Source organism: Corvus kubaryi, unplaced genomic scaffold, assembly GCF_017639235.1.
Source record: "Corvus kubaryi isolate FWS band 111438036 unplaced genomic scaffold, C.kubaryi_AGA036_p1.0 69, whole genome shotgun sequence".
Classification (NCBI taxonomy): Eukaryota; Metazoa; Chordata; class Aves; order Passeriformes; family Corvidae; genus Corvus; species Corvus kubaryi.
Genome location: NW_024582057.1, coordinates 9,657,135 through 9,684,921, shown reverse-complemented (window position 1 = coordinate 9,684,921; position 27,787 = coordinate 9,657,135). Strand labels below are relative to the sequence as shown.

At 41.7% G+C, this 27,787-nt stretch overlaps 2 protein-coding genes across 2 annotated transcripts in view; one reads left to right on the top strand and one right to left on the bottom strand.

The window, feature by feature from the left end:
• Window positions 1–775: 775 nt before the first annotated feature.
• WRNIP1 (WRN helicase interacting protein 1) lies at window positions 776–26,101 on the bottom strand. Its single transcript, XM_042049056.1, has 7 exons — window positions 25,515–26,101; window positions 16,342–16,533; window positions 15,081–15,325; window positions 8,176–8,405; window positions 2,957–3,112; window positions 2,004–2,083; window positions 776–1,547 (listed from the first exon to the last, which is right to left on the bottom strand). The coding sequence occupies exons 1-7, from the start codon at window positions 26,040–26,042 to the stop codon at window positions 1,272–1,274; spliced, it is 1,707 nt and encodes a 568-aa protein (XP_041904990.1). The 5' UTR covers window positions 26,043–26,101; the 3' UTR covers window positions 776–1,271.
• MYLK4 (myosin light chain kinase family member 4) overlaps window positions 15,305–27,787 on the top strand; it is a 77,936-nt gene continuing 65,453 nt past the window's right edge. Inside the window, exon 1 of the mRNA XM_042049055.1 lies at window positions 15,305–15,387. Within this exon, the coding sequence (XP_041904989.1) occupies window positions 15,332–15,387 (56 nt within the window). The 5' untranslated portion in view covers window positions 15,305–15,331. The remainder of the gene's footprint in view (window positions 15,388–27,787) is intronic.

Below are 27,787 nucleotides of genomic sequence, written 5' to 3'. Positions count from 1 at the left end.
AGTTCCAACCAAATCACAACAAAAAAGTGAATTGTGTTAAAAAGAAAAGCATGCAAATTTACATAAATGAAGCTTGCTGAAATACTTGCTCGTCTTTAGAAGAACACTTTGCTCAAAGCATTCAAAAACTATACTTGAGGTAGGAGAACATAGAAATGTTTAAAAGAACATGACTCAAACCCTCTAACAGTACACAATCATGCAAAAGGTTTGATTTCTGAAACATTTCAGTTACACCATGATTTTTGGCTGGAGTCCTACATCATGCAGAACTTCATATGAAGGGAGTCTCACAACAAAATCTCTGATACAAATCACAAAGTTTTGGAGGCTGTATATCCAACACTTTTGATCAAGGCCAAGGGTCAGCAATCTGTCTTGAAAATTAAGAGCAATAAGCTGAATAAAGTTGGCTTCTGGACTTGGCATTGCATCCTCAGCCCAGAGACCTCCTGGCTTGTGAACACTGCTCTCAATGAGCTCCACATGTGCAGCTGTGGCAGCTCCTCTGATCTAAGCCCCACACAGCACCAAATACCTCTGCTGTCAAGGAATACCCACCTGCAACTGGGGTGTTCCAGACAGGGCTGCGTCCTATCATAGCTGGAGAGAGGTGAAAAGAGCTCGGTATCGCTCCAGTGGCCATTTTCATGACTATTCTACTTACAAAATGAATTAAACTTGCTCTGGGAAGTAGGGATAATAAAATTAAAGGGATATCAAACTTTCAAAACCACACTGCTGTCATAGGAGTATTTAAACAAATGCACAGGCATTATTTTTAACAGCTTTATTGGTTTAATAACTGTTGTACAAAATTGGTCTCTAGAACATCATAAGAGCAGAAATTACTCTGTAATTATATTTTGTTTACAGTATTTTAGCAGAGCGGGTACAATTTACTGTTTTTCTGGAAAATAACATTCTCAAAATCTGAAATAGAAACTGATTTTAAAAAGCAGCACAATAATATTTCTTGTCTCACAGCAAGAGCCAGAAATACAAGTCTCTTGTTTTCTCTCTGTTTCACGTGAAGCAGTGACAGCACTATATGGATGAAGCTTATTTTTGCATTTCTACACTGCCTAACTGCAATTCTTTACAAAATACCTTCAGAACAACAGCAATAAAACCAGGAGAAAAAAGTATCTGGAAGGCTCGGTGGCTTAATCCTTTCAACCACAGTAACAGGCAGCTGACACTGTAAGGGAAATTTTTACCCCAGCAGAAATGTACGAGTCATAAAATCAAATCCATTCCAAGCGCAGTGGTCACGATTTTCGTTCCTTGAAGAAGTCTGTTCCTTTCAACTCTTCTGGTAGATAGTCCTGCTCCACAGGTTCCTTGTACATGGGGTTGTATTTGTAGCCTTTTCCATAGCCCAAGTTCTTCATGAGCCTTGTTGGGGCGTTTCTCAGGTGCAGAGGAACAGGGGGCAGTGGTCCCGTGTGCATCCTCAAGCATTCCTTGACATTGCCATATGCCCTGTACACCTCTATAGACTTTGGGGCTCTGGCAAAGTACACTACACACTGTGCTAGAATCACCTGCAAACAAGCACAGGGAAAATGTTAAATGACTTCTTTTAAGCTCTTTGGGAAAAGGTCTGCTAATCAGGCTGTTTGTATAACATGGCAGGGACTATGTTTTCAAACTGATCTCTGCCTGCTACTATAATATGAATACTATTATTTAACAACAACACAACTTCATGGTTTTCACTACTAGAAAATAATAGCTACTTTATTTATAATAGAAAAAATGGATAGAGAAAAATGATACGTGTTCACATATCACATTTTAACAATAAATACACAGCAACTTTTAGTTTAAACTACAGCATCTGTTTTAACAGCTACAATGTTCTCTTGTCAAAGATAGGGCATGCAGAATGAACAAGTAACTAAGTCTGCCCTGTCCTTGCAATCTGCTTCTTTTTATAGTTACAGATAGGTTTTACAGATTGCAGAACTTTCAAATCAGTGAATTAATGAAGCCTTTACCTCACATTCTGGCATTCCAATGAAGTGACAGCCTTGATAAGCAGCAACAGCTTGCGTTAAAGCCAGAGGATCTGCCAGTCCTACAGAAAGGGACCAGATAAAAGCAGGCTAAAGTCAATTTACTTCACTTAATGTCTCTCTTTTATTTTTTAAAAAATTTTATTTTTTCCTCTCCTGTAAGGTATCCATGCACATTTCAGAGTTGCTTCCTCAGATATTGGAATTTCTGGTACAGTACCACACCATACATACGATGCAACCCCTCCAAGGTTTTCTTCTTCTGTACTCCTCCTCCCCAGAAAATAAAAAAAGGTCTAAGTCATGGATATGATTTACAGATTGAATCTGCTGCCACACAGTGGCAGCCTGAGCAGTAGCTGACCACATACGATTTTCCTACTTTTTGAAATTGATAAAGAAATGGGGAAATATTGCTATACAGACACAGCTTCCCCAGACCTCCTAACTCTTCACGCATCACATATGAGCTAAAGGTGTTGCTGGATCTGCTACTTTGGACAAGTCAATCAAGATGCCTTACAACTAGGGGGCCAGCTATCAAACCTGAGGTTTGCAGCTCAGGGTAGGCATTCACGTGCCAGACACATAAGAAAATCAGACATCCCTGAAACACATACTCCCTGTGGCACAAGTTTACTGGTGACTTACAGCCAGCAGGGCTGAAAAGAATTGATATTAATACACACCAAACCTGACCTCAAAAACATTTGTCTCTCCTGAAATAGGCGATCATCACAATGATACCACATGTAGGTCTCTGCCTGCATACACAAAGTTTTTGTTGCATGTGGAGCATTTCAGTATTTTGTACCTATTTTGCATACAACTGTTTAGGGTTTTCTTCTTTTTTCAAAAGCCAAATTTTAGAAACCAGAGAAGCCTGGCAGATCTTCATTAAGTGTGATATTCCAATGTGAAATACTAATACTGACCTATATCTTCACTTGCAAACCTCACCAGCCTCCTTGCCACATAGAGAGGATCCTCACCACCCTCAAGCATTCGAGCAAGCCAGTAAAGGGAGGCGTTTTCATCGGAGCCTCTCATAGACTTGTGCAGGGCAGAGATGCAGTTGTAATGTTCTTCTCCTGTTTAGGATGGGGGAGAAGCGATAGGTAAAGCTGTTAGGAGGAAATTAAGTGAAATGCATGACAGGGAACAGAAGGTATTTCACTAGATGATGTCAGTAAACAGAAGCTGCTTTTCCAAGTTCTTATTATGTATATGTGGTTGCAGCACCCATTAATGTTTTCAGTGCTTTCATGGTTTCCCATGTGGATCATTCCCTAACTACATAAGCAAAACAGAGCAACTGCTGACGAAAAGGAAGTGTTTTTTTTTTAAAACATTGCAAGGCAAGCACTTTGGGTTTTGTACCCTAACGACCTTCCCTTCAAAAGAAAAAAACAAAGAAAACCCCAGATATTTTAAGCAGTTAGGAAGAAAATTCTACATAAATAGCTCCTAATTGCCAAAGGGTAAAGTATGAGCACAAACAAACAACTGACCATTGGTTTTGGACACACACAGAGCTCTGAGAAGACAACACAAGAATCAGAGAAATTCAGTGCTATATAGTAGTGATATTTTAGAAAAAAGAAATTTCACATCATCTAAAACTTGAAAATAAAGTGTGCAGTAAAACACGAGTTTGATGTGCTATATAGAGGTGAGAAAAAAGGAAATGCTGTGGATATACAATGGAACATTATACAATTTGGAGAAAACAGAATTGCAGTGCACAACCCTGGCAAACCCCTAATAGTTCAACTGTGGACACCTGCACTACTACAACAATACTTGAAATGCCAGACTACTAAATAAAAAGTGGGAAGACTGAAAGAATTACAAGGAAATTTTTTTTTAACATTAAAGTTTAATATACGATTAGATATGGACTCCAAGGAGAAACAAAGCTATTCTACAGATCTTCTAGGGCTACACTTAAAACATTGAATGAGACCCTTCCCTGCTTACAATTTTCCTCCATGCAGCTGGTTTTGATTGTTATGCATGTCTTTTAATCAAACTTGTAAGAGTACTTTGCTGCAATATCGTTGTTAAACCTTCCATGTTATCTGCCTTTTTTATTTTTTCAGGTGTCTGGCATTCCTTGGCTCACAGCTAAGTACGTATTTTAAAGGCAACTGGCTGCATGCACAGCCATCTGTTAATATTCCTCTTCTTCCTAAGGATAAAAGGATTTACAGCCTGAGGGACATATCAGAACACACCAGTCACTTGTAGGCCCTGAAAAATAAAAGGGCTGCATGCGTGAGCTTGAGAACCAAAATCGCCATGCTGCTGCAGTTGCTCCTTTTGTAACCAGCAAGACCTCCACCTCCCAGTCCATTCCCCCCATCTCTCTCCTGCTGGAGTGTGATTCTGTGGGGAATTCGACAAGCTGCCGGCGAGCACAGGCAGTCAGACAGCTATTTTTGCTAGGACTCCACACAAAGAGCCCTGGTATGCAGCCCTCACTCGAGCCAACACAAACAGCATGTCCATGCTCCATCATTACCCTTAAGTCAGTAGCAATAAACTCAAGCAGCTGAACTCGCGTCATCCTCTTGCAGGAGGCGTCTCTTGGTCTCTTAAAAGTAAGGAAGTTGGCCTTTACATATCTCTAGAGGTTGCACTCACCCAGATTTTTCTGCTGGAGGCTTTTATATGCTGTTTGGGCTACTGTAAAGTGTCATACGTAGGAATACCAGCTGGAGAGGCAGAAGGAATCCAGCAGATAGGTTGGGTCTAGATATATACATCTGCAGGGAATTTCAGACTTCAGGCTGAAGAGGGAATTAGCTTTCTCCTTTTACTTCCTTCCTTACAAAGCCGATGTTGGTGACAGAGCCACAGTGACAATACTTACACATCAGACTTGCAGCTTCAATTAAAAGCAAAATACAGTGATGTGCAGTGGAGACAGGTCTCACATTTCTGTCTAAAAAATACAGTTTATAGATAGCCTGAGATACCAGAAGCAGTTTAAAAAAAAAATTAGAACTTTTAGTAGATCTTTATTTATTAGCTCTCTCAGGCTAGTTAGCCAACATATAGATTTTGGCCTTATCAATTCAGTTGAGAGATGGAGACATACCAGCTTATCTATCTCCGCTGTTCTGTATCAGCGATGCCTCTTGAAATCAAAACTATGAAGAGCTTTTGGAATCAAAATACATTTTCTCTATGCAGTTCCCACAAAGGCAAATACCTTTCTGAAACAAGATACTACACAAGAGGCTTTGTGGAAGAGAGGGCATTCTAGGGCCTGACATAAACAGATGCATGAATCTTGCTGATATATGTCCACAGATTGCTTTATGTGCTCATGAGGAGTTTTCAGGCTAGTTTAAGATGCCGATTTTTCTAAAGTCATATTGGTAGAAGGCAGGGAAAAGGTCTTGTTCACTGACCATAATTAACATTTGGGCTTCTTAAACAATCCCTGTTCACAAGGTAGCAGACAAAAATAAAATCACAGTCCCCATCTCACATTATTTTTTCTCTTAGCCAAAAGTAAACATCAACTGCTCATTGATAAAGGACGGAAGACAGCCTTGGAAGTAAGACTAGAGCAACAGCATGGATAAAAAGATTTCTTGTTCTGATCCAGCAGAACAAAACTGAGCTGGAAAAAAACATTATGGTGTGGATGTGGTGGTTTAACACCAGCTGGGAAATCAACTCCAAATAAGCCATTCCCCTACCCCAGCAATGATGTGCACGGTATGGAATAGCAACTTAGCCCTGCCCACGTGGCTCTAAGCTCTGCCCCAAGAGCAAGCCCTGGGCTGTGAAACACCTTCTCTTTTCTCCTCCAGAGTAGGGAAAGGAAAAACTGTGTTCCAGATTGTGGAATAAATTAAATTCAGCTCAACACATTCCCAGTCTTTATCATAACTGATATTACCAAACAGAGAGTGAAACTACTGACATTTATCTTTTTAAATCAGTGTTAGCAGAGTGATACAATATGTAAAAAGAAGGGGCAACAATACAACTCTATTTAAAAGATCTAGTCACTGTCCATCTGCAGGTAAACTTTAATGAATTTGGTTGCTATATCATTTTCTAAAAGGATCAAAATTTTAACAACGGCAATTAAAAGATAAAATATGACTGAATAATTTTTGTTTCCTCTCACACTGCAAGGGCTGCAGGTGGCTGCTGGAAGTGAAATTTGATTAAACTTGTTTCTTTGTCCTTCCAGCTAAAATGCATAAACCATCTGCACAAAGACCTTTTCCTTATATGTCTGCACATAAATCAGAACAACAGCCTAACAACTGGACGAAGAATGATTTCTTTCCTAGATTACTTGATGAAAGTAGAGAAGAGAATGGCCAACTACATCTATTTGGCAAATTTTGCAGAAGGGAACAAAAAAAATTATGTATAATAAAAATTTCATGTTTTCACAGCTCTGAACACGAATCAATTATTTGGTGCTTTCTACATGAACACGCTACACTCAAATGTATGTTGCTGCTATCATGATTAGACCCTCTGCTTTATGAGGCTGAAGTATTTTATTTTAGAGGATTGTAGATCTCATCACCACAGCTGTGATTCAAAATGTATGAGCCAGAACATGCTACCAAAAAACCAATCTTTGTATATACAGTAGCTGCTAGCTGGAAGTCCTTTGTCATTAAAAGGACAAACAGCTATCTCTACTATGGACAAAAGTGGTCAACCTGGAGTCAACAGTCAGTGGTCAACACAGACTATTCCACAGAAGAGAGAAATTCTGTAAAGGCATGTACTTGGGCAACTGTTGCTACTGTGACAATATCTGTATCAGGCTCTTTGGCATTTATACAATCCAGAAAAACACAGTTTTCACTGCTCTCACCACTCTGAAAATCTCTGACCGAAAAAACCCACAAGAAACCACAACAAGGATTTCTGCAACAGAGAAGGGCCTGACACACGCTACCCAGACTTGATGCAAGCCTCAGGAAGAGGCAGTCTGTGCCATCTCTACCAGAGCAAGAAGGTGTAGGAGGGCTGGGAGCAATGGACACAGCCAAGAGTTCTGTGTGACAGCGGCCACAAGGCGACAGCAAACACACAAGGGACCTACACGGTGCAGGAGACTCGCACCAGGGAATGGGTCAGATTTTCCGCTTCTTTCTAATCATGACCTCTTCCTGCCACAGACCCCATGAAAGTTTTCTTTTCCCTTCCCCTGCCTACCCTTGACTTCTCAGCTGCCATTAGATCAGTATCTGCCCAGCTGCCTTTTTCCTGACAGTGAGTCATCATTACTTCTTTGTAGCAAGAAGGCTCCAATCGGGCATATGTTACAACCAATCTCAAGAAACACCTCATCACAGGTTTTGAACAGCGGCAGTTAATGGTGCCTATCAGAAACAGTGGCCAAAAAAGAGAGAGAAAATAAATCAGTTCTTCACATACTGCTTGGCATAATCATTTCACACTGCTGTGCACAGTCATTCAAGTATTGCTGAAGAACTAGCATATGCATTCAAGGGGATTCACCTAATCTCTGACACTACTGATTTTTAAATCTCTAACATAAAATGGTTTAGTGGCCAACTACTGTGATGCCTAAGATTGCAAAGTCACAAATTTAGCAAGAGTAGTTATAACACTAGGAAGCCTTAAATGAAATTAGATTTATGTGGCCTGCCCTAGGCAAGCTACAGCATTCATTACCTTAAAAAGCAACTCTAAAAATAAAGCAAACTGCTCAGGTTTTGACATAACATACTGCTGTGAATGTGAGCACTTCCAAGACTTTCAAAGGAGTAGAAGTGTAATGGAAGATATCCAACCCTCCAAGAAATATGTCCTCATCAAATTCTTCTGCCTCTTTACACTGAAACCCTCATAGAAGACTATATAACCTTAAATAACAAATAATTTCACCATGCAACTGTTTTCAGGACAGCAAACAGGTCTTTCAGCTAATCTACACTTCATAGTTGCTAAGAGGAAACACTGTTTAGAAGGAATTTCTGGCTGAACTACATTGTAGAGGAAAAGTAACTTCTAAGACAAACTTTAGTACAATCACTGTTTCAGTAGAGCAGCTGGTAGGAAAAGGGGAGAAGAAAGAGAAATTAGAAAGGCTATCACATCTTGAGAACACTGCATCTCAGAAACTGCATCAGTTACTCACCTGCTCGGTCATACAGGATGTGAGACCGCTGCAGCCCCTCCTTTATATGCTCTTCTGTTACCAGAATGCCATCTGCAGCACCACCTTCGGTAGCGCTCAAAGGAGTGGTCCTTCCCGCTGCTACTCTGGCCTGAACTGCCAGCTGGAGCCCGTTCAGCCCAGTCCTGGCATCCCCGTCACAAAGATAGGCAAGTGTGTTCAGAGCTTTCTCCTCTATGTACACTGGAAATCTGCAACAGAATAACCACACACCCTTAGCCCCTATCACACCCCTCTCCTTGCTTATCCTGCTGGAGATGACGTTTCTTTACAAAGTTTCTTGAGACACACCTGGGTTTAAATTTGTCTTAACTCATCCTGCAGAGCCAGGGGCTGACCCTCTTCCTGCTGCTCCAAGCCTGCTCAATACAACTGCATGTGAAAAATATAGGGCAGGAGCTCTCACCTATTTAACCCCCTTATTTTTCCTCAACTCATCAAATTCAACAAAAATTAGGGTTAGGTTTTTGCCAGAGCCCAATTCTGACACAGACAGCTGAACTTTACAAGGTTTTACTCCATTAGCATTTCACTGCTAGCACTTCATATTCCTCGGTGGAAGAACAGTGGAAAGGTAGGAAGCTATCCAAATGCAGGTGAGAGAATATAGTGAGTTATAAAGTAATTAGTGCAAGGTTTTGAACTAACTACTAACTCCAGCAGGAGGTGCTATCAGTTCTTTAAAGAGCAACAACAGAAAGGATTGTTTACAATGTAAAACAGAAGAGTCCTACTTTTTTTAGTATTACAACTTAGTCACTGGGGTACAAAAAAAAAATTTTACTAGAAAGTAACTGTATCCCAATACATGCCCATCACTCTTCTTGCCATCTACTGCTCTACGTGTGCCAGAACTATACAAACACATTGTCCTGGTTTGAGACAAATTAAGGGAAACACTCTGGGAGGAACATCCCCTCCAAAGACAGAAAGAAAATTCCTCGGAGGAAAGTGAAAAAGGAAAAAAAAAAAATTTATTTAACAAGCACAGTGCACGCAGGCATGGGAAAAGAATAATGCTAAATAATAAATACCTCTCACAGTGGAGAGAACCTGGGCAGATTTCAGAGTCCTTTGTGAGTGTGGCTTTCTCCTCTCCGGAGCTGGAGCTCAGCATGGGCCACTCCGGGCCCTGGTACTCCCAAGCAGTCTCTCATCCAAGTACTAACCAGGCCTGATACTGCTTAGCTTCTGATATCAGATGAGATCTGGCGTTCAGGGTGGTATGGCTGTAGACAATAGCGAAACTAAGCAGGAAAGGCCTCCCAGTGAGGTTCTGATGGTCTGGCATTCTGAACAGTCCAGAAGAGAAGAAGAAGAAACCAAAGTCCCACGAAAACCTCTTTCCTCAGCTAATGAATGAGAAGCTAGCTAAAAGCAAAAGGAATGTAACTCTCTTCCCTGCTGCAGAAGCAGAGCAGCTGGGCAGAAGAAACCAGTGAGCTTACCTGTGTTTTGAACACAGTGCCAAAGGAATTCCACCAGCTCTCCCCCCTCTCCCTTAGCTAGCTTTAAAGGCACAGAGAGGCACAGGATTCATGTCTGGGCACAGAGCAGGCAATAGGGGGATACGCATCATAAAGTCACCCCAAGACACACATGAAAAAGGCCAAATTCCAGTGAACTCACAGTCTAAAGGAACAAGTGACTGAGATTAGCTCACTTGCTTGGCGCATGGTGCTGATAACATCAAGGTTCGGGGTTCAATCCCTGTATGGGACACTCACTTAAGAGTTGGACTTGATGATCCTTGTGGGTCCCTTCCAGCTCAGAATATCCAGTGATTCTATGAAGATGGGAAGACCTGAGAAATGCAGCAGCAGGATCCCCTGAGATCTTCTAGTGGGTCCATGAAAAATCTGTGAGAACAACAAAGTCCTCAAGTTTTGTCTCGAGGTTTTCACCTGCGGGGCTGTAGTCCCCACTGTTAGGGCACATCCAAACCAGTTCACCTCTGCAGGTTTCACAGGCACCCTGTTGAGGATTTAACCCTCAAACCTTAGTTATGTAGACAAGGTAGCATCTAAGATGTTGTCAGGCAGAGGGTGTAACTGATCTGATTCAGAGACAGCAGCTAATGGAGTTAAAACATGGCACTAAGTAATGGCCCTAACTGAGCCACTTCTAGTAGCTGGACTGTAAATCAAGAGTGAGAGGTATCAGTAGGGATTAGCACATAGAGCTTGGTGTGAGAGGTCATTTCTTATGAAGCTCTTGTGCAACAAATAATTAATGCTTCGCAACAGCCCTGCACTTCGTCTACCAAAAGATATGTTACTATTACTACCAGTGGTGTACAAAAAGGCAATGTCAGGGCTCCCTGTGCTTGAGACCTCCTCACACTGATACCACAACTGCAGGCAGTGACTGCAAGTGGAGGGGAAGCATCGAGAGCACTAAAAGGCAGGTACTGCCTCGGAAGAAACTAAGTACAATCTGTCCCAAAGAAAGTTGAGGCCTCAGAGCACTTTTGCCATTTATCTGCTAATTTAAAGCTCAGTTGTATTCCTGTCTCTTCAGTTTCACTACAGAACTCTAAATGCCCTGTTGGCTCAACATAACCAATTTATATTACAGAAATTGAAACAAATATTCACAAGAATGTATGAAAAATCTGGTTACAAGCAAATGGCCTTGTCCCTTTCCATGGTGTAATTTCAGTTGCAACATAACCATAATGGCAATTCTAATCCAAATAATGCATTATGTATTGGGCTGATCCACTCCATGCATACAGTAGCATGACATGCAGGATGTGATAAAGAACAAGAATAAATGGAGAAAACTTCCACATACAAGCAGTTTGCACAGCACATTGATGAGAATCACTGATTGGAAGTAACGTAATGCTTCCCTGTTGCATAATCTCAGCTCCATGCACACTCAGTATTTCAAAATAATAAAATGTTATACTCAGAATAACTGAATTCAGATTTTTTTTCTGAGCAATTAAAACCTTAAACTCCATTTTCTGATGATTTAACTTTACCAGGCAGGAATGTAATTTCAAAATCAGGATGGCAATTATTTCAACATCTTGGCTTCCAAAAACCACTTGCTGTATTTTACATTTTTAAGCCCATTCTGTCTTCAGAAACTCAACTGCCCTACTCCCTCCCACTTTACCCAACTTCTGCACCCATCAGAACTGCAAGGCAGAATAACTTCCATGCTTTCTGACTTATTTCCAAGCTCCTGATACTCTTGCAGATGGGCAATCCCATATTTTATTCAACTTCCAAAATTAACACCGAATACCCACTGGATGCCAATGGCCAATGTTGGTACCTTGTAACTGATGATACTTGGAGACAAAAACATAAACAAGCCAAAAGGGACATACTGGGATCCATCACTCACTGGGCTGAAGGTGATACACTAGCTCAAGGAATGGAAAACTACCACTACAGGATAATAAATCCTTCTTCCAGCTCCTCTGTATCTCCATAGCCTTCAGACAGTTTGTGCCAAGAACCAACACAAAATGTATGATGAACTACCTGTTAAACCCATACAGCACTGCAGCAATTGAGCCAATGACAAGAGAGCATAAATAGTATCAGGGAATAAATATAAGGAAGCTCAAGCAAGGAGAACCTGTATGATCAAAGATTAAAAAATAAGCGAGCAAAACATGAGATAAAGTACCCACTGCTTCTTTCCCATATAAATCAGTACTTTCTTACTTTCTCAATGCAATTACTCTCAATACATTCACTCCTTGGCAGATTGCAACACTTTCACAGGCAAACACAGTTCTCCAACTGAGCTACTGCAGTGTGATACGCACTGCTCATTGCCTTACAGCATTGTCTTCCAGTGTTGCCTCTCACCTCAGCAACCCATCTCCTGCAAGGAAATTGAATGGATGTTTCAATTAAGGAATAATTTTCAAAAAAGTATTGAACACTGAAGATCCAAAGGAATTCCATCTTCAGTGTTGTGATTTATGAACCAGAGAATTCAAAACGCGCCAGAACTTGTAATACAGCCAGTAACAAGCTGAACTGCATGATGTCTGGGCTTGCCAACAGGAAACTGGGGTTCCTTCCATTTCCCTCAGCTGTGTGCCTTCTGTGCTATCTAACTTCAAACACATTAATCAACCATACAGTTTACTGTCTGACTTCAATTAGAGATACCACTCTGAGGGCAGCACTTGAATGACAAAAATAAAAAGCCAAGAGAAGAATTTGGTTTCTTCCACCACTGACACAGTACAAGTGTAATGTATCAGTGCACACCTGGAACAGCTTGTGCTATTACTGACCCAGCAAAAACTGCAGAAAGCACAAGCAATTGCAGCAATAAAAAAATCTTTAACATTGACTTCTTACTTTTCTTCATCATGAGTATGTTTCTTCCTTTCCTGTTTCTCCATCTTTCAGCTTGATTTACTGCAGACTTTAGAGGAACAGTTTGATAGCAGTAATGCTGATGAAAATATAACAACAAGCACATCTTATCCTAAATAAATCCAGTAATTAACATAAAAAATTTCTGTCAAAGAACCTTTATGAGCCATGATGACATAACAAATAGAAAGATACCAAAGTAGGTAACACCCCCTGCTACTTGTTTCAGCTTTAGAGCAAGGAAAGGCCACAGTGGAGTGAAAGAGACTCCAGGTGATCTAACCTTATCAGAAACCTGCAGCAATGGTGGAAGCAAGATAAGAAAAAGCCACCAAGAAAATTTAAGGAAACAGATTTGGGTAGAGCACACTTTCCTTGTGGGGTGCAGGTGATGAAATCCACTGAATCACTCAGGGATGCCTGCAAAGACCAAGGAAGATTCACCCTCACCTTATTCCTCAAGGTAATAGGAGAGATCACAAAGAATCGTCCTCTCCTTCAAAACCTCTTTTAGGTAAGTCATCCTGTCAGACAAGTGATGTGATACTAAAACCATCTGATTAACTGAGGCCAAGCAGCACATGCAGTACTTCATACTACACTGCTGTGGCTTGGAAAGGGAGACTCACATGGGAAATGAAACCCAAAATTCAATGTACATGTCTCTTATGCCTTCTTGCTAGATCTCTGCAGCATTTTTAAAGTGTGTATACCCCACAATTTGGGGACATGCTGCCTTACAGCTCCTTTTCTCACTCTGGAATAAAGATGAGCACCATTAACAACCAAACCAATTGTAATTGGTGATTTCCATTTATTCCTCAGGACAGTATAAACAGTTACCTGCCTGCATCTAACGACAGTCCTGTTTCATAGATACAAGGGGGTAAAAAGATGAGACAGCTGCTCCTGCAGAGTAGGGGAGAGGAAATGAAGAAGCAGAAATGGTATGAACACCGAAGCAAAAAGCAGGAATTAATGAGGAAGCCAAAACAGAACCACAGTAAGGGACAGGATGGCTTATAAATATCCAAACTTATCAGCAACAGAATGTAGGAACCGTGGCCCAGAACCAGATTGCATCATGAAAGACAAGAAAGACCTGACACACAACTGCAACAAACCTTCCTCAATTCAAAACCCCATTTATATTTTTAAATGCTTGGCTCCCATGACTGCCTTTGAAGTGTGGCCCTCTCTCCTCATGGAGAGATTTCTGAAACTGTTTAAGTCTGACAGTCTGCCTGCCAGACTTCTTTCAGTTTGATGAAGCACCATGCTCTTTAAATCATCCATAGCTATCGGACGGTTACAGACACGGAGAGTCTAGTGAAACCCAAACCCAAACAACTGCAGCTGAAACTATGCCTTGTACTTTAATCCTGTACAGAAAGAAAAGTGTCTGAACCAGTCAGGGTGTAGTCACAACCACAGCTGTGCCATTAAATTAATGCTGACAAGCAGTAGTGCCTTCTCTTCTAAAATTCACATTACTACAACACATAAAAGCTACAAATGAGTAAACCATAAGGCAGGGTAACCTAAAAATAAAAAAAGAATACCTTTCCTTACCTGCCATGACCTCAGCATTCATGCTGGCAATTCTTTGTGCTTACATTCTGTGATAAAGTTCAAGTGGATTCCCTCTCATTTATTTCATACAGTCTGTCAATCACCACCATGTCAATGCACTGTACATTACTAGGAGTGCAGCCAAGAACCAACATGAAGGAAGTGTAATAGCTTGCATTTGAGTACCACAGTATCACGCATTACTCTTATTTGCCAACCTCCTGTTTCAGAAGGCAGATAACACCTCTTGTAGACAAATCTGGATGCTGTTTTTTCCAAAACTTTCTCGAGTGTTTAATGTGAATTTATCTGTCTGGACATCAAAGAGCAGAGAAAAACAAAGTCTCTCTTAAAACAATCTATTAACTTCTCACAGCAACAGCCTCCTCTCCTCACAGGATATCCTAAAACCTAGCACAGGACTTACCCTGCAACTAAAGAACAGAAGCAGCAGCATCCTCCCTGGTATTACTAAAAAAAAATTCTCAGAAAACAACAAACTTCTGGCAGGCACTTCCAAACTAAGAGGGGATATCCCATGCAGCACTTAACGGTAACATGATACTTTCACAGTCGGTAGCAAGAAGTAACACACATTAGGACATGACAAAGACCCAGCTACAGGCTTCCACAGCAAATCCTCAGCAGCAGAACAGATTTAAATATCCTGAGAGGGTGAGTCAGGAGTTACGGATACAAGTATAATATTCTCTCCTAATGCAGACGGTGAGATTATGTTTTGGATGAAGAGAGCCAATGCTTTGAATTCTCTCTCTCCTGTCACCCCCGCCCCTGCCATATGCTGCCACATCTTTTCTTTACTATCAGAAGTGGCTAGGGTTTCTCTTCCCACCCCCCAACTACTTCATTCTCTCCCTGGCAGGCAGTCAGCTCCTCGGGCTGTGCATGTTAACACCCTGCAGCCCATAAAGTACTCACTCCGAGCTCTTGCTGCTGCTGCCAGTCGCAGGGGTGCCGTGCTGGTTGCCCTGGCCCAAAACCTGAAGCCCTAAGGACCTGACGGCCCTCATCAGAATTGCCTCCATTGCTTCAACCGAGAGCTTCTCCAGGACGATCACCCGGCATCGGCTCAGGAGAGCGGCGTTGACTTGGAAGGAAGGGTTTTCTGTGGTTGCTCCTATCAGGGTCACCGTCCCACACTCGACGTGAGGAAGGAAAGTGTCCTGAGCATGGGAGGGAAGCAGAAAAAGCTGATCTCGATCAATGACAACCTGAAACTTCCCATGTGAGTAGGCTACATTTTTTTTGTGTCTTATGAGAATTTGGGTTCCCTCTTGGTATGACAAATAACCACACTGACAAAGCAGTTCATCTGCACAAATATGGAAATGATTGTATTTCATGCACCCAACACCTTAATAACAAATGATTGCACTGAGAATGACCCTACCAGCTGAAAAGAAATAGGGTAAAGAAATCTGCAAATTTTTAGTTTGTGTGACTTTGGTTTATTGCGTGGCAACATAAGAAATCATGAAATTGCCTTACCAAGTATAACGAATTGTGAGGCTACTCCTAAATATCCTTTGAATCAACCTTTAGGGCTACAATTCCCTACCTAATTCTATAGGATGGTTCAGAAAACTACAGGAAGATTACAGTACAGTTCAATTTAAAAACTGCAACCTCTAGTAGAGAACTCAAGATTTCCATGGCACAACTGAAAAAAACTTATACCTAGGAAAGGAAAAAGAAAAAAAGCCCCAAGTGATGGCTGCAGTTCTATCCTGAAGTACCATGCCACAATTTATTTTTTCTCACACAGTAGAGTGGACAACATTAAAATACCCGCCTTTGGCACATTCACATTCCAGACCTTTGTAAAGGTAATACAGAATGCTATCCCCCCATTTGGAGGCTGAAATGAAGATGTGTGCAGCAAACATTACTAACATGACTTTGCAGAAATAAAATTTCATAAAAATATCATATACAGACTGGCACATAAGTGAACTTTAAGTATAGCTCAGTGTTTTATTTAAATCATTGAATCACAGTAATTAAATGTTGATTGGAAGTTAGCTAAGGAATTTAATTTCTATGTTTCTCCCAAATTCATCTACTAAAAGTATTAACACTGAAATCAAAAGCCCAAAGGAAGGTATCACCTTAAGGCAAAGTGGGAAATTTTACAGTAGGGCTGACAAAGGCTTTTTTAGAAAGCAGTATAGTACAGTACCTGCTGAGATTTATTGAAACGATGGATCTCATCAATAAAGAGGATAGTTTTTCTTTTGAAGAGTCTTTTTTCATTCTGGGCTTGGCTGATGACATCTCGAACATCATTTGTCTTGGCACTTGTGGCCGACAGTGTCACAAACCTTGTGCCATTCTTTTTGCTGCTGTTGGCTATGATGTGTGCCAGTGTCGTCTGAAATGGCAACAGGAGAAAGCTTTGTAAAAATTGTTTTGGACACAGAAAGTACCAATTTTAAGGAAATATGTAAAGAATAAAGCTATATATTTTGCACATAGGGACAGTGTTGACAGTTCACAGAGTAAGGCATTTTAGCTCATGTTATTCTAGTGCACAGAAGACTTAAAAACTTCCTGCTAGAGGTAGCTGCCAATTCCTCCGCTGCATTTCTAATGCCTGCACTTTTACGTACCAGACCCAGCGAGCCTCAATACTGAAAAGGACAGCACTGACAGCTGTCTCCTTTGTCATGGAATAACTCTCTGCCGAATACATTTCTGTCACAGAAGAGGGGCTGACCGCAATTCCCTGTGCAGTTATTTTGTGGAGTATGTTAATGGATAAAGAGCTGGACTACCCCAAAGACACCTGCAGAAGAGTTTACAGTACAACTGCATATGAGAAATAAAAAGCTAAAATGTTATTAACTAAATCCTTTTATATATCCAATACACATAACAATGAAATTAATCAGACAGCAGTTTCTACAAAAGCATGAGAACATTAGTACTAAAAAATTACATGTGTACTTAAGAAAACGTAACTCTTAAATCTAAGTAGTCAACAGTAATCAAATGCTGGCCCAGGGAAGTAAAAGGCAGCTGACTGAACAAACTGGCTGTTTTTAGTGAGCAGCTATGTTGTTTTTTCTGTCCTTATGAACAACCTCTTCAAATCCAAATTTATTTATAGATAATTTCACTTAGCCTACCAAAGCACAGAAGCAACCTCCACCAACCTCCTGGGTAGATTTATTACACCTGAAGATATCACAGACATGATTTTCAGACTTCCCTTCAAAACCCTTACTAAACACAGGTGTATGCCCCAAAGAAAGTGTATCTCTATTTGAAAGTACTGCTAGAGAAAACAGGTGATTCTTCTATCAAGCTCACTCTTCTATTAGAGAGGGATCCAAAGGAGACTGAAGACAAGAGAGCCTCAGCAGATGAGGAGTGGGACAGGTGTCAACAAAATCACCTCAGAAGATATTCCAAGTGCTGAGGTTAAAGCAGCAGGTGGTGTCAACCTGATCCTCCTGCAGGGAGGCTGCAGAAGCAAGCACCTGCCACTTGGCTACCAGCAGTGTTGCAGTACCCTGCTCTGTCCCTTTAATGGATCTCCTTGTCCCTGAAATGGCAACCAGCCCAAGTTAGAAAATGGGAGGTTAAGGAGAAGGATGTATTGTTATTTATTCTTGCTTTAGTTTTAGTAAGGGCTTCCTGATTGCCTTCAGAAGTGGTGTCATTTCAGGTCCTGATACAAGACTCACATCCCATGTCAGATCCTCCCTTGCTTCCTGGAGCTCAAACCACTAGTTGTTTCAATCCCCAAGTTGTATCATTGCAGAGGACAAGACTAGAAAGACACTTGGAAAGCATTTGCAGCAAAGCCTATAGATATCTGAAAGATCTGAGAAAATAAACAAATAAGCAACTTCCCCCAAAAAACTAAAGAAAACTATCTTTTAAACTAAGCTACCAAATTAAAATCAAAACTTGTGTTTCCTTATAAAAGGCCCGTGATTCAGAATGTACCTTCAGAGGATGTACCCATGCCTTAAAAATCTCTGAAAGCATAGAAACACCCAGTACATCAAATTTGAGGATGAAAAAAGGAAGAATGTACCTTTTCCTTCTCTTAAAAGTAGCAGTGGTGAGAGAAGGAAGAAAAAAAACCAACAAACCAGCTATTCTTCTTGTAGTTCCACTTGGACTGGTAGCTCCCATTGTACCCTCTCATTCAGACAGTTTCTTTATTTACAAAAAAAGCACTTTGCTTATTTTGCTTTAAACACATGCACAGGAGTTCATATTTCTAACTCTAATTCAGGAAAAAAAAATCTCCAACAGATTTGTTTAAAAGTTCCTATTAGACCAAGAATCTACTTGAAATCTGCTGCACAGATCTCAGCCAGCAGATACCTCTCCTGCTCTGCCAACTTGTGGGTCACCAAAGGTTGCAATAACATACATTGCCTTTCAAATGCAATGCTTGACAAGGACCGGCATGTTCACAGCCTTTTCCTTCTGTTCTGCACAATCAATCATTCAGCAAGTCAAACTGCCTATCACATATATGTCAAACTTTCCCTGGTCCTCTGAAAGACGTACCTCCCACGAGTTCAGGTTGTTTATGCTGCTTTTTGTCCTACCATCTCAAGCAAAAGTCAGTAACAAGCTACAGTTTTCTCTCTCTTTGTTACTTCAGGTTACAACCCAAAGGAACACATAACCTAGTGGAGAATTCATGTAAGCAAAGTAGCTTAAGTATGAAGGCATTAGCACAGAACAACTATAACTCATATGCTAGACTCCTAGTTTTCCTCAGGGGCAATGTATTTAAGGGCCAAGAAGAAAATTAAAAATCTGATATGAAATAAGGCAAAAAACCCACACTGATTATCCTTCATCATCTAAAATAAATTTTGAAGTTTAATTCTTACATTGGAAAACAAATCTTTTAAAACAGTGACACTGATGTTGCAATTTAATATGAATGAGTACATATGTATCAGGACCTGCAAAACAAGCACAAAAAGGAAATCTAAACAAGTTAATAATGTGTCCCTTTTGTTATACAGGTGTCTTTTATTTAGCTCACGGTTTTTTCCTTATGGGGAGGAGCAGGAATACTGCTTCCCATAAATTAAGGAGTGATCCAGTGATCCTACAAACTAACTTTTTGCTAATGTCACTAAAAATTTCACTGTACAGAGCTCACTGTGTAATTGTCCCTTCCAGAAACCATTTTTAGTTCTCTTCTACTATCACACCAAACTATTCAAACTCATACCTATTATCTCAAGTTTTATGCTGACTATTGTGAGATCTTACTGACTTAACTGTTTAGACGAGCTAAAGCAGTGACACCATAAAGCTGTTCTGAAACACAGAAACATATTCACCAAGAAACTTCCGAAACATTATTCACCAATGAATAACACTTAACTTCAGCCTGTGGTGATTTATTTCCAGACCCATTACACACAGAACAAACACTTAACTACTGAAAGCCTCCTTCAACATCCTGTGCTTTGTGTCAGACCAAATGAGAATATCCTTTCCCAAAGGCTGAAACTGTCTGAGATATACAAAACCCCAGCAACAAAACAAAAAAAATAACCAAACAAGCTCACTCGCAGCAACTATGTTATCTGTTCTTCCAGGCTTTGATACAAGTTGTGGATGAAACAAAAGCAACCCTCAAAGCATGCTTGGCTCTACACACCTCCCACTGTCAGAGCAGAGAAGTCAATCAGATTTGCTATTTGGTTAGCTGGGTTTTTGTACTAGAAGAAAAGAATTTTCTGTATACCCACAAGTTTCCTTGACTGGGCAACACTCGAAGAATAAACGAATTCCCTCCTCTCTGCACTGCCACTAGTCAAGGCTACCTCACACCCAAGACTGGAAGAAAACAGTAAAAAGCACATACAAGTTAAGCCAGTCTTTTTGATGCTGATGTTCAGTGACTACAGTATCCTCTTAGAAGTAAGGTGGTCTTTTTGATTTTTGCAGACCTGTACCAGGCCATTAACCTATGCCCATCACTTTAGCTAACCAAAGCTCCTTACAGGAATGAAGAATGGTACTGCCTAGCTCACTTCAGAAAGTGGAATTGAAAAAAACTGGGATGGGATTAGCACATATGGTTAGATCATATGAAGAATACTGCAAAAGTGAGGTCCTTCCAACATACATGCTTCTCCCAGAAAGTCTGGAAGGTTGTAGCCTCTGCCAGGCCATGTTTAGGTGACCAAAGCAGATCTGGCACAGACTGGCACAAGTGCAGCGCAGCATGGATTATTCCTGAGCACGGATAATCTAGCTGGCATGTAGGTTTCCCCAACAAGTCACTTTGCTGGTTTGTTCCAGAGCAAACCACAGTGTGAATTATGTTTGTGGCAGGGATGACAAGAGACTGATAACCCTAGTGCAAAACACAACAGGCTAGTTACACCTACAGACTTGTAGCGTCGAAGCTACGCTATCAGAGTGCTGAACTAGCAACCTGATTTTCTTTGCTGCTGTTTGACCATGACTTTCTGGCTATTTTTTGCTCTTCCTTTATTCTGGCCAGGATTTCCACACCTTTGTTTACATGGTGCTGCCATCAATGGCCTCTCCTCACCCTCAACCCTCTCTTTGCTGGCAGGAGGGTGATACTGTGGTTGCCAAGCAATCAGGAAAGGCCATGCCTTGAGGGAGACACCAACAACATCCTTGGATGCCACATAGGGCAGCAGTTCTCTGGGATGTAGCTCTGTGGATGTTCTCTGTACCACACTGCCTCACAGGAGATAAGACAGGCTGTGTCTAAAGGAAATTGGCAGCATAGCAGATGAACATGGCCTGGGGACACTGTCTATACAGATAAACACAATCAAAGTAGCAGCAGTTGGCATTTATATAAGGGCAGATGCTATTCTTACCCATCTTGTTTGGTTCCTCACACCCCAAATAGCCCACTGAGATACTACTGGAGGAGTAAGTGTCACTGAACAAGAGCCACAGCGTGTGCTTTACAGCACTTCCAGAATCCAAGCCCAACCAAGCACAAACAGATGCAAGGTCATTGCATAATGTTTGTTGAAATGGAGCTGGTACCTCCATTTGCTGTTTTCTGATTTGCGTACTTCTATTCCAACTGTTTTATGAATACAATTGTATTTTCTCTTCCAGCTTTCTCTTCCTAGAGAGCTATCCCAAGTTATTCCTGATTTAGATTGGCATAAGCAAAACCAAGCACACTGTATTAGAATACTGCTCCCAGGCAACTGCAAAGACAAACCCATGTTTCAGAGTTGTCCCGGACTTTCGGTTTCACACTACAGTGAAAGACATGATGCATTTTCAGTTAAAAATTTCATGCTAATCAATTGAAAGAACTCATTACTTCAAATCAGACCCAAGCTGTATGAGTAAGAGAAGATGAAATACACTCAAGCAATCAAATAGCCTGTTAGGTAACCACTTAGCAAAGTAGGAAGCACTGGAGGGAAGGGATGATAAATATGTGGGCAGCAAAATAGGTAAGTCGGACTTGCTGTCTGTGTTTCAATGTGTCATTTACTGAATACAAACAAAGAAAAGAAATACAAGGGAGTCCTAGAAATAAAATATAATGTCAGAGAAGATTTGATAGAAACTTCAAAGATCACTTACTGGGGGTTTTAATGTTTTGCACTCATATCAGCATAGCATATTTTATCTTATTACTAGAGTGCACACATGAACCTCAGAAAATCATGCATGAATGCTCTTTGTCTTATCTTCTGTAAGAAGCAGGTTCATGCCACTTGCTACCTATTTGGGTTTTTTTTGTTAAATATTAAACAGCAGACATAAGAGGGAATGTTTACTGTATTTAAATACAGAATGTTCATGTTTATAAGGCTTAAACTTCATCTGTGGCAGCAAAATTATTTGGTGCTCAAGTTACGCTGTGTCCCCCTGCTAACTCTTTACTAAAATTGGTGCCCCAATGGCAGACATGCAAAAATCTAAATCCCTGTATTAAGGTGCCATAAATCAGAGTACAGCTTACTCATATTACACTCAGATTCCTACAGGCCTTTAAAAATTTGCATAGTCAGGATGAACAAGCTAACTGTTCCTAAGCTAATAACCACAGCATCTCTTTGAGGCAGCGTTTCTTCTGGCCTGAGTGTGGTCAGCTTCTTAAAAGTAGAAAATAGGCTCATGTTCAACTTAAAAGCAACAAAAGTGCAAAGAAAACGTGAAAGACTTTTCACCCAGAGCACCTTGGCTTCCTAAGATATTAGGATGACAAATTCAAAGTACAAAGATCATGTTCCATTAAAGTAAGAGGACTCAGTACAGACGGAAACTCAAAAGAAAAGAGGATCGCAACAGAAATACATCAATTTTGTCTTTTTAATTTTGAGGGTGCTTCCTTGAATATTCAGGTGCAGCTGAGGCCAAAATTGACTTGGGCAGAGCAGTTACATAGCATACATATTTTTACTCCAGTACATAGCTTTATTGTTCTCATGATAAAAATCCTCCAAAAATATTCTTGACCTGCAATATGAAATATTGCATTTACAGCGCTTTAACAGGAAAGATTATTTTCTTCTTGCTTAGAAAAAGTCTGTTGAACTACTATCTCATAAAGGTCCAGATTGAAAAATAATACATAAATTGATTTGAAATTTGGCCCTGATGATTTATTCCATGTTCAGTTGGTTTTTTTTAACAGTCCTGCTCTACCCTTTTCCAAAGTATCAGGTAGCATGGCATGTGGCTGTAGAAAGGGAAGAAGGCATAGATGGGCTGCAATAACCAGATTCCATGGGCAGCAAGAGCATGAAGAGGTTTAAAAAGTGTATGACCATCTTACACAGCACTTCTGAATTTAGACCAACATATCTAATTATGCTCCTGTTTTAGCTCTTTGGTGAGCAGAGCTTAGCATGTGGCCTTGTTACATACAAAGCTACATAACATGCAGTTATTTCTTAGTACTTTTCCTGCTGAAAAGGACTGTACTTAACAGAAGTTTTTGCTGATCAGTCCAACCAGGTCCTGAGGCAGTGAGAACACTTACTTCTCTTTCACAAGATCTTCCAAGTTTTCAAGCACTAAGTTGCTTTCTCATGAAATGCTTTCTTAGGCACACTGTATACGTACAACCCAAATAATACGTGAATGGGACAGGCAGGCAAGCACAGATCTCCTTTTCCATCTTTAGGCAGACTACGTTGCTTGCATGTTAAATCTGTCAGGAGAGGAATTTTATAAAAAAAATCCAAGAAAAGGACAGAACTTGCAGATATTTAACTGGGACAGACAATATGATTCATGGGGAAGAAGGCCTGAGAAAAAACTATAGCACCATCCTAGAAATATTGATAAACATGGTTGAAGGGGCAAAGTTCAACTTTTCGTGGGAGTTTCTGGTTCAGCCAATAATGGATGTTTCATCAGGAGCCAGGTGAAAGCACATAGACTCAAAACTCCTTGCTGAAAAGGAATAATCTAGAAAGTAGATGAGTTACCCAATAGCTTAAGTACTTAGTGAGTAAAAATGTAACAGGTAAGTTGTGGAACTGTTCTTTGATGGGTCAAAAGGCACAGAAATTATGCAAGTCAGACAAGTGAGGAGCAACAGAATTTAAACTCTGTGAAAAGCAAGCTTACTAAATACAATTCTGCATAAAGCATGTGGGTGAGGAGGATGGGTCATACGAACAGAGAGTGAAAGCTGTGATATTACAGGCATAAAACAGATCACCCATTACTCAAAGACACTTTTAGTACCACTGAAGGTTCCTAAAGAAGTCCTGAAACACAACTGTTAAGCTGTCACAAGCTCATGAAAAAGCACTTTCATGGTCAAAGCCAGGTGCAGTCATCAGATCACAACCCAAAGGCCACTGAAATCAGTGCCAGTCTGCAGAGACTGTACTGCAGCCTTTGCTTTGCTACCACTGCACTTGTAACAGCTTTTTTCCTGTACAAAGAGGGCTTCAAGAAAGAGCAAGCACGCGCTGTTGACTGAGACAACAAGAAACAAAAGGCAAAAGAGCACAAATAAATACAGAAGCAAGCCCCTGAATGTGTTACTCATTCAGCAAGGAGAATTCCTATTTGCTAAAGAGCTGAATTCCACTTCTCTCTCTGGCCATCTTCAGTCAATCCACCTCTCCTTTAATCAGTTTTCATTACTTTCATCATTACTTTCAGAAACAGCCCTTCTTTACACCATCTATTCTGAGCTCTTGCTTTCTGCTATTACTTTGTTATTTTAAAGGAAGTGGCAATTATTTAAGTTCACTAGTTGGTTATTTTCAGGTGTATGTTATCTAGCCTAAACAACCTGCTGCATCATTGCTAATGGTATTCATGTAATTCTACTGCCTGCTCCTTATTTACTGTGTTTTACTGGCATTATTATTCAAACACCACACATAGTAAGTATTTTTTTATTTTTAATTAAGTATGCTGAGAAGAGCAAGTTGCTGCTCTGTCCTTAACTTCTCTGCTAAGCATTAATTACTTCCCCTATCCCAGATTTCTCAAACATACTCTCATACAGCCGACACGCTGAATTATATATATATGTGAAACTTAATGCCGTGAACACATTAGACTGACAGAGAAAACTGTGTATTTTGTTTGCCCTGCCACACCACAAGTCTGAAGTATGTGGAACAACAGGACAAAATTAAGGCAAGATCTTAGAAGAGTGCTCGACCACACCTGAGGAATTCCTCTGGTCCTTCCCTCACGACAACTGTGAATCCCTTCACAGCTGTGCTACAGGGCCTTTTGGGATTCACAATGGCCCCATGTATCTTAAAGGAGGCAGAACAAGAAGATGTAGTGGTCAGATCCTGCAAAGACCCACCAGCCTAAAAGTGTATGAAAGCGGATGAGTGTCTGGCTACCTCTCTTCCACACCAGTGTTGCCTTCTCTCAGGGGCATGAATTCGTAGGCTAAAGCAAACGCAGCATTCGCAAACCATGCTGTGTTAATTTGCTGGTATCTCACCTTGTTTCAGAGTTTACAGACTGTGTTGTTCCTGTTTCTCAGCTTCTCAGCCACTAACTAAACCACGGCTTATGTTTTAGGTACGGACTTTGGAGTTACGAAATCTGAATTATCTGAAAGCGAGAGAGGCCTTGTGTAATCAAAGTGCAAATTGCATGGAGTGGAGCTGATGGGGGTGGATCAACTATTTTATTCACGAGGCAGGCTGTGTTTTTTGTACTCTTAAGTGAAAACTACTGGACATCAGCCAACACAAGGACACTACAAAAGAAACCAAGAAGACAGAGGGGCGAAAAAAAGAGCGATTCCGGAAATTAACAGGTTTTAAGCTCGCCGGCCTCAAGAGCCACGTGAAGCAGCGCCGGCCGAACCCGCAGGCTGTGAGCCGGGGCTGGGCGCTCGCCGCCCGCACTCACCTTCCCGCAGCCCGGCGGCCCCCAGAGGATGAGGGAGGGGATTTCGTGGGACTCCAGCAGGGACCGCAGCAGGGTCTGCGCCCCCAGCACCCGCTCCTGCCCCACGTAGTCCCCCAGCGTGTCCGGCCGCAGCCGCTCGGCCAGGGGCTTCCCCTCCAGCTTCTGCGCCAGGCTCTCCCCGCACAGCGCGGCCGAGCATCCATGGCCCGGCTGCACGGCGGCCTCGTCCCGCCCCGCGCCGCTCCTCCCGCCGGCGGCTGCCGGGCTTTGCCCGCCGCCGCGGCCCTTGTGGAAGAGGGAGAAGACCGGGGGCCCGGCGGCCGGGCGGGCCTCCTCCGGCTGCCCCTCGGCCTGGCTGCCCGGCGGGGCAGCGGCGAGGCGCGGCCGCTTGCTCGGGGGCTCGGCCTCGGCCCCGCCGGCCTGCAGGCAGCGGTCCAGGTGCGGGTTGATGTCGGCGCCCGGCAGCTCCCGCAGGCACACGGGGCACCGCACCAGCCGCTCCTCCTCGGCGCCCTCCGTTGGCTCCATGGGCTCCCGCGGCCGGGGCAGGAAGCGGGGCCGCCCGCAGCCCTTCGGGAGCTGCAGTCCGCCCGGGCCCACTCCCCGCCCCGGCAGCCGGACTTCCTTGCCTCTCGGGGCGTGCTAAACAACATCGCCGCGGTCTCTGGGCTTGCGGGTCTACCTGGTCTTTCATTGAAATATGTGAAAACGTCATTCTCTGTGGGGAAAACCATCAATAAATTACTACTAAAAAAAAAAAAAAATAGATTCAAAACCCAACTCTTGTATTATGCAGAATGCGGGGCAGGTTGTATTTCAAAGATGGGCACAGTAATCGGTACCATTCGCATCCTAATTTATGACCCGAACTTGACCCATTGGTAATTCTTTCCTTATTACATCTTGTCTTCTTTCTTAAAGTATATGTTTAGGTTTAATTATACACCGTGACATAATAGTTCCCAGCTTGTAAAATTCAGGTCAGTCTAATGTCAGCTGTATTAAGAGGTAAACAAGTCTAGCTACTGCCTAACAGTACCCCCAGGCTTAAAATTTGAAAATGGCTGGTTAGAAAGTGGCCAACAGGTTAGAAATAAAATTTTTATTTGAACTGATGATGGAGGCCAAAGGACTGAGTTTGAAGCAAAGTGCTTTACAGCTCATCATGTAAACCTAGTTCTGAGTGAAGGGATTGCAATCTAAACCCAGATGTTGAAAGTGAAATGGGTTGTTTGTAGGTTCTACGTTTTGGCTAATACCTCTTTGCCTACCCATTTCTATTCCTGATCAGTTTTATAAACGCATACTATATTGTTTATATTTTTATAATGCAAATATATTGATTTGCTACTATGGGGCAGAAGAAGCAGCAGGACCACAGGTATGCACTGCCTGTGCTTACAACTAGGCAGTGGTTTTATGACATGTGTGGTCTCTGAGCTTGTAAGTAAAAATGTGGTTCATGAAGCAAGATATTTTGCTTGAAGTAAGAGATTGACTTGCTGAAGATGACCCAGAGAAAAGTATCTCCCAGGCCAAAGCTGGGGAATGTAGATGATTGGGGGAAGGTTTTCACCCTCCTTTGGGGGAAATGGAGCTTCACACCATGTGAAGGTTAGAGTTTCCCATTGCTCAGTGACACATGACCAGGGTGAGATTTCTTCTCTGGGGCTTTGGAGGAGGCACTTGCAAACAAATTTCACTTTCCATTGTTCAGCTTTTTGTTTCAGGGAAGCGTTAAGGTAATGATGGTGGAAAGGATAATCACGTTTGGACTCAGTCCTAGTCTCTGCTTGGTAATAGAGCCCAGTAAGACATTTGAGCTTGCCACCCCACTAATAGTCAGGTAACTGACTCACTGGTCAGCTTGAAGAAACATGTCCTTTAATCAGGACGTGTCATTCTCATTAGATAGATGGCCACATTTGGTGATCAGAGCGCAGAGGATGATGTGCTCTGTGAAGAGCTATGGAGAGCCTGAATCAGCTCTCCTTGGCTGCAGTCCTGTCAGGCCACAAGCAGTCTTCACAGCCAGGTCTCTCTAAATCACTGTGGGATTTGAGTAGCTGCAGACATGGAGGTAGCAGGAGGGCATCTGGAAACATTTCCCATTTTTTCTGACAGCTTTTGATTATATCGTATCCTCCCTTGTCGTGGAGGAGATCAAACGAGCTGTAGAATAATGGCTCGAAGGTCAGACTGAGCCATTGGGTATTTCACCTGGAATTGTCAGAGCCTTTAAGAAAACCCACGAGCCTGCTTTTGAGAAATGG

Excerpts from the sequence above, each read along its gene's own strand:
- WRNIP1 (XM_042049056.1), bottom strand. The coding sequence starts at position 26,042 with ATGGAGCCAACGGAGGGCGCCGAGGAGGAGCGGCTGGTGCGGTGCCCC. Across the intron at positions 16,534-25,514 it reads GGCCGCCGGGCTGCGGGAAG|ACGACACTGGCACACATCAT; the intron begins GTGAGTGCGGGC and ends TTGCCATTTCAG. Across the intron at positions 15,326-16,341 it reads GTTTCAATAAATCTCAGCAG|GACACTTTCCTTCCTCACGT; the intron begins GTACTGTACTAT and ends TCCCATGCTCAG.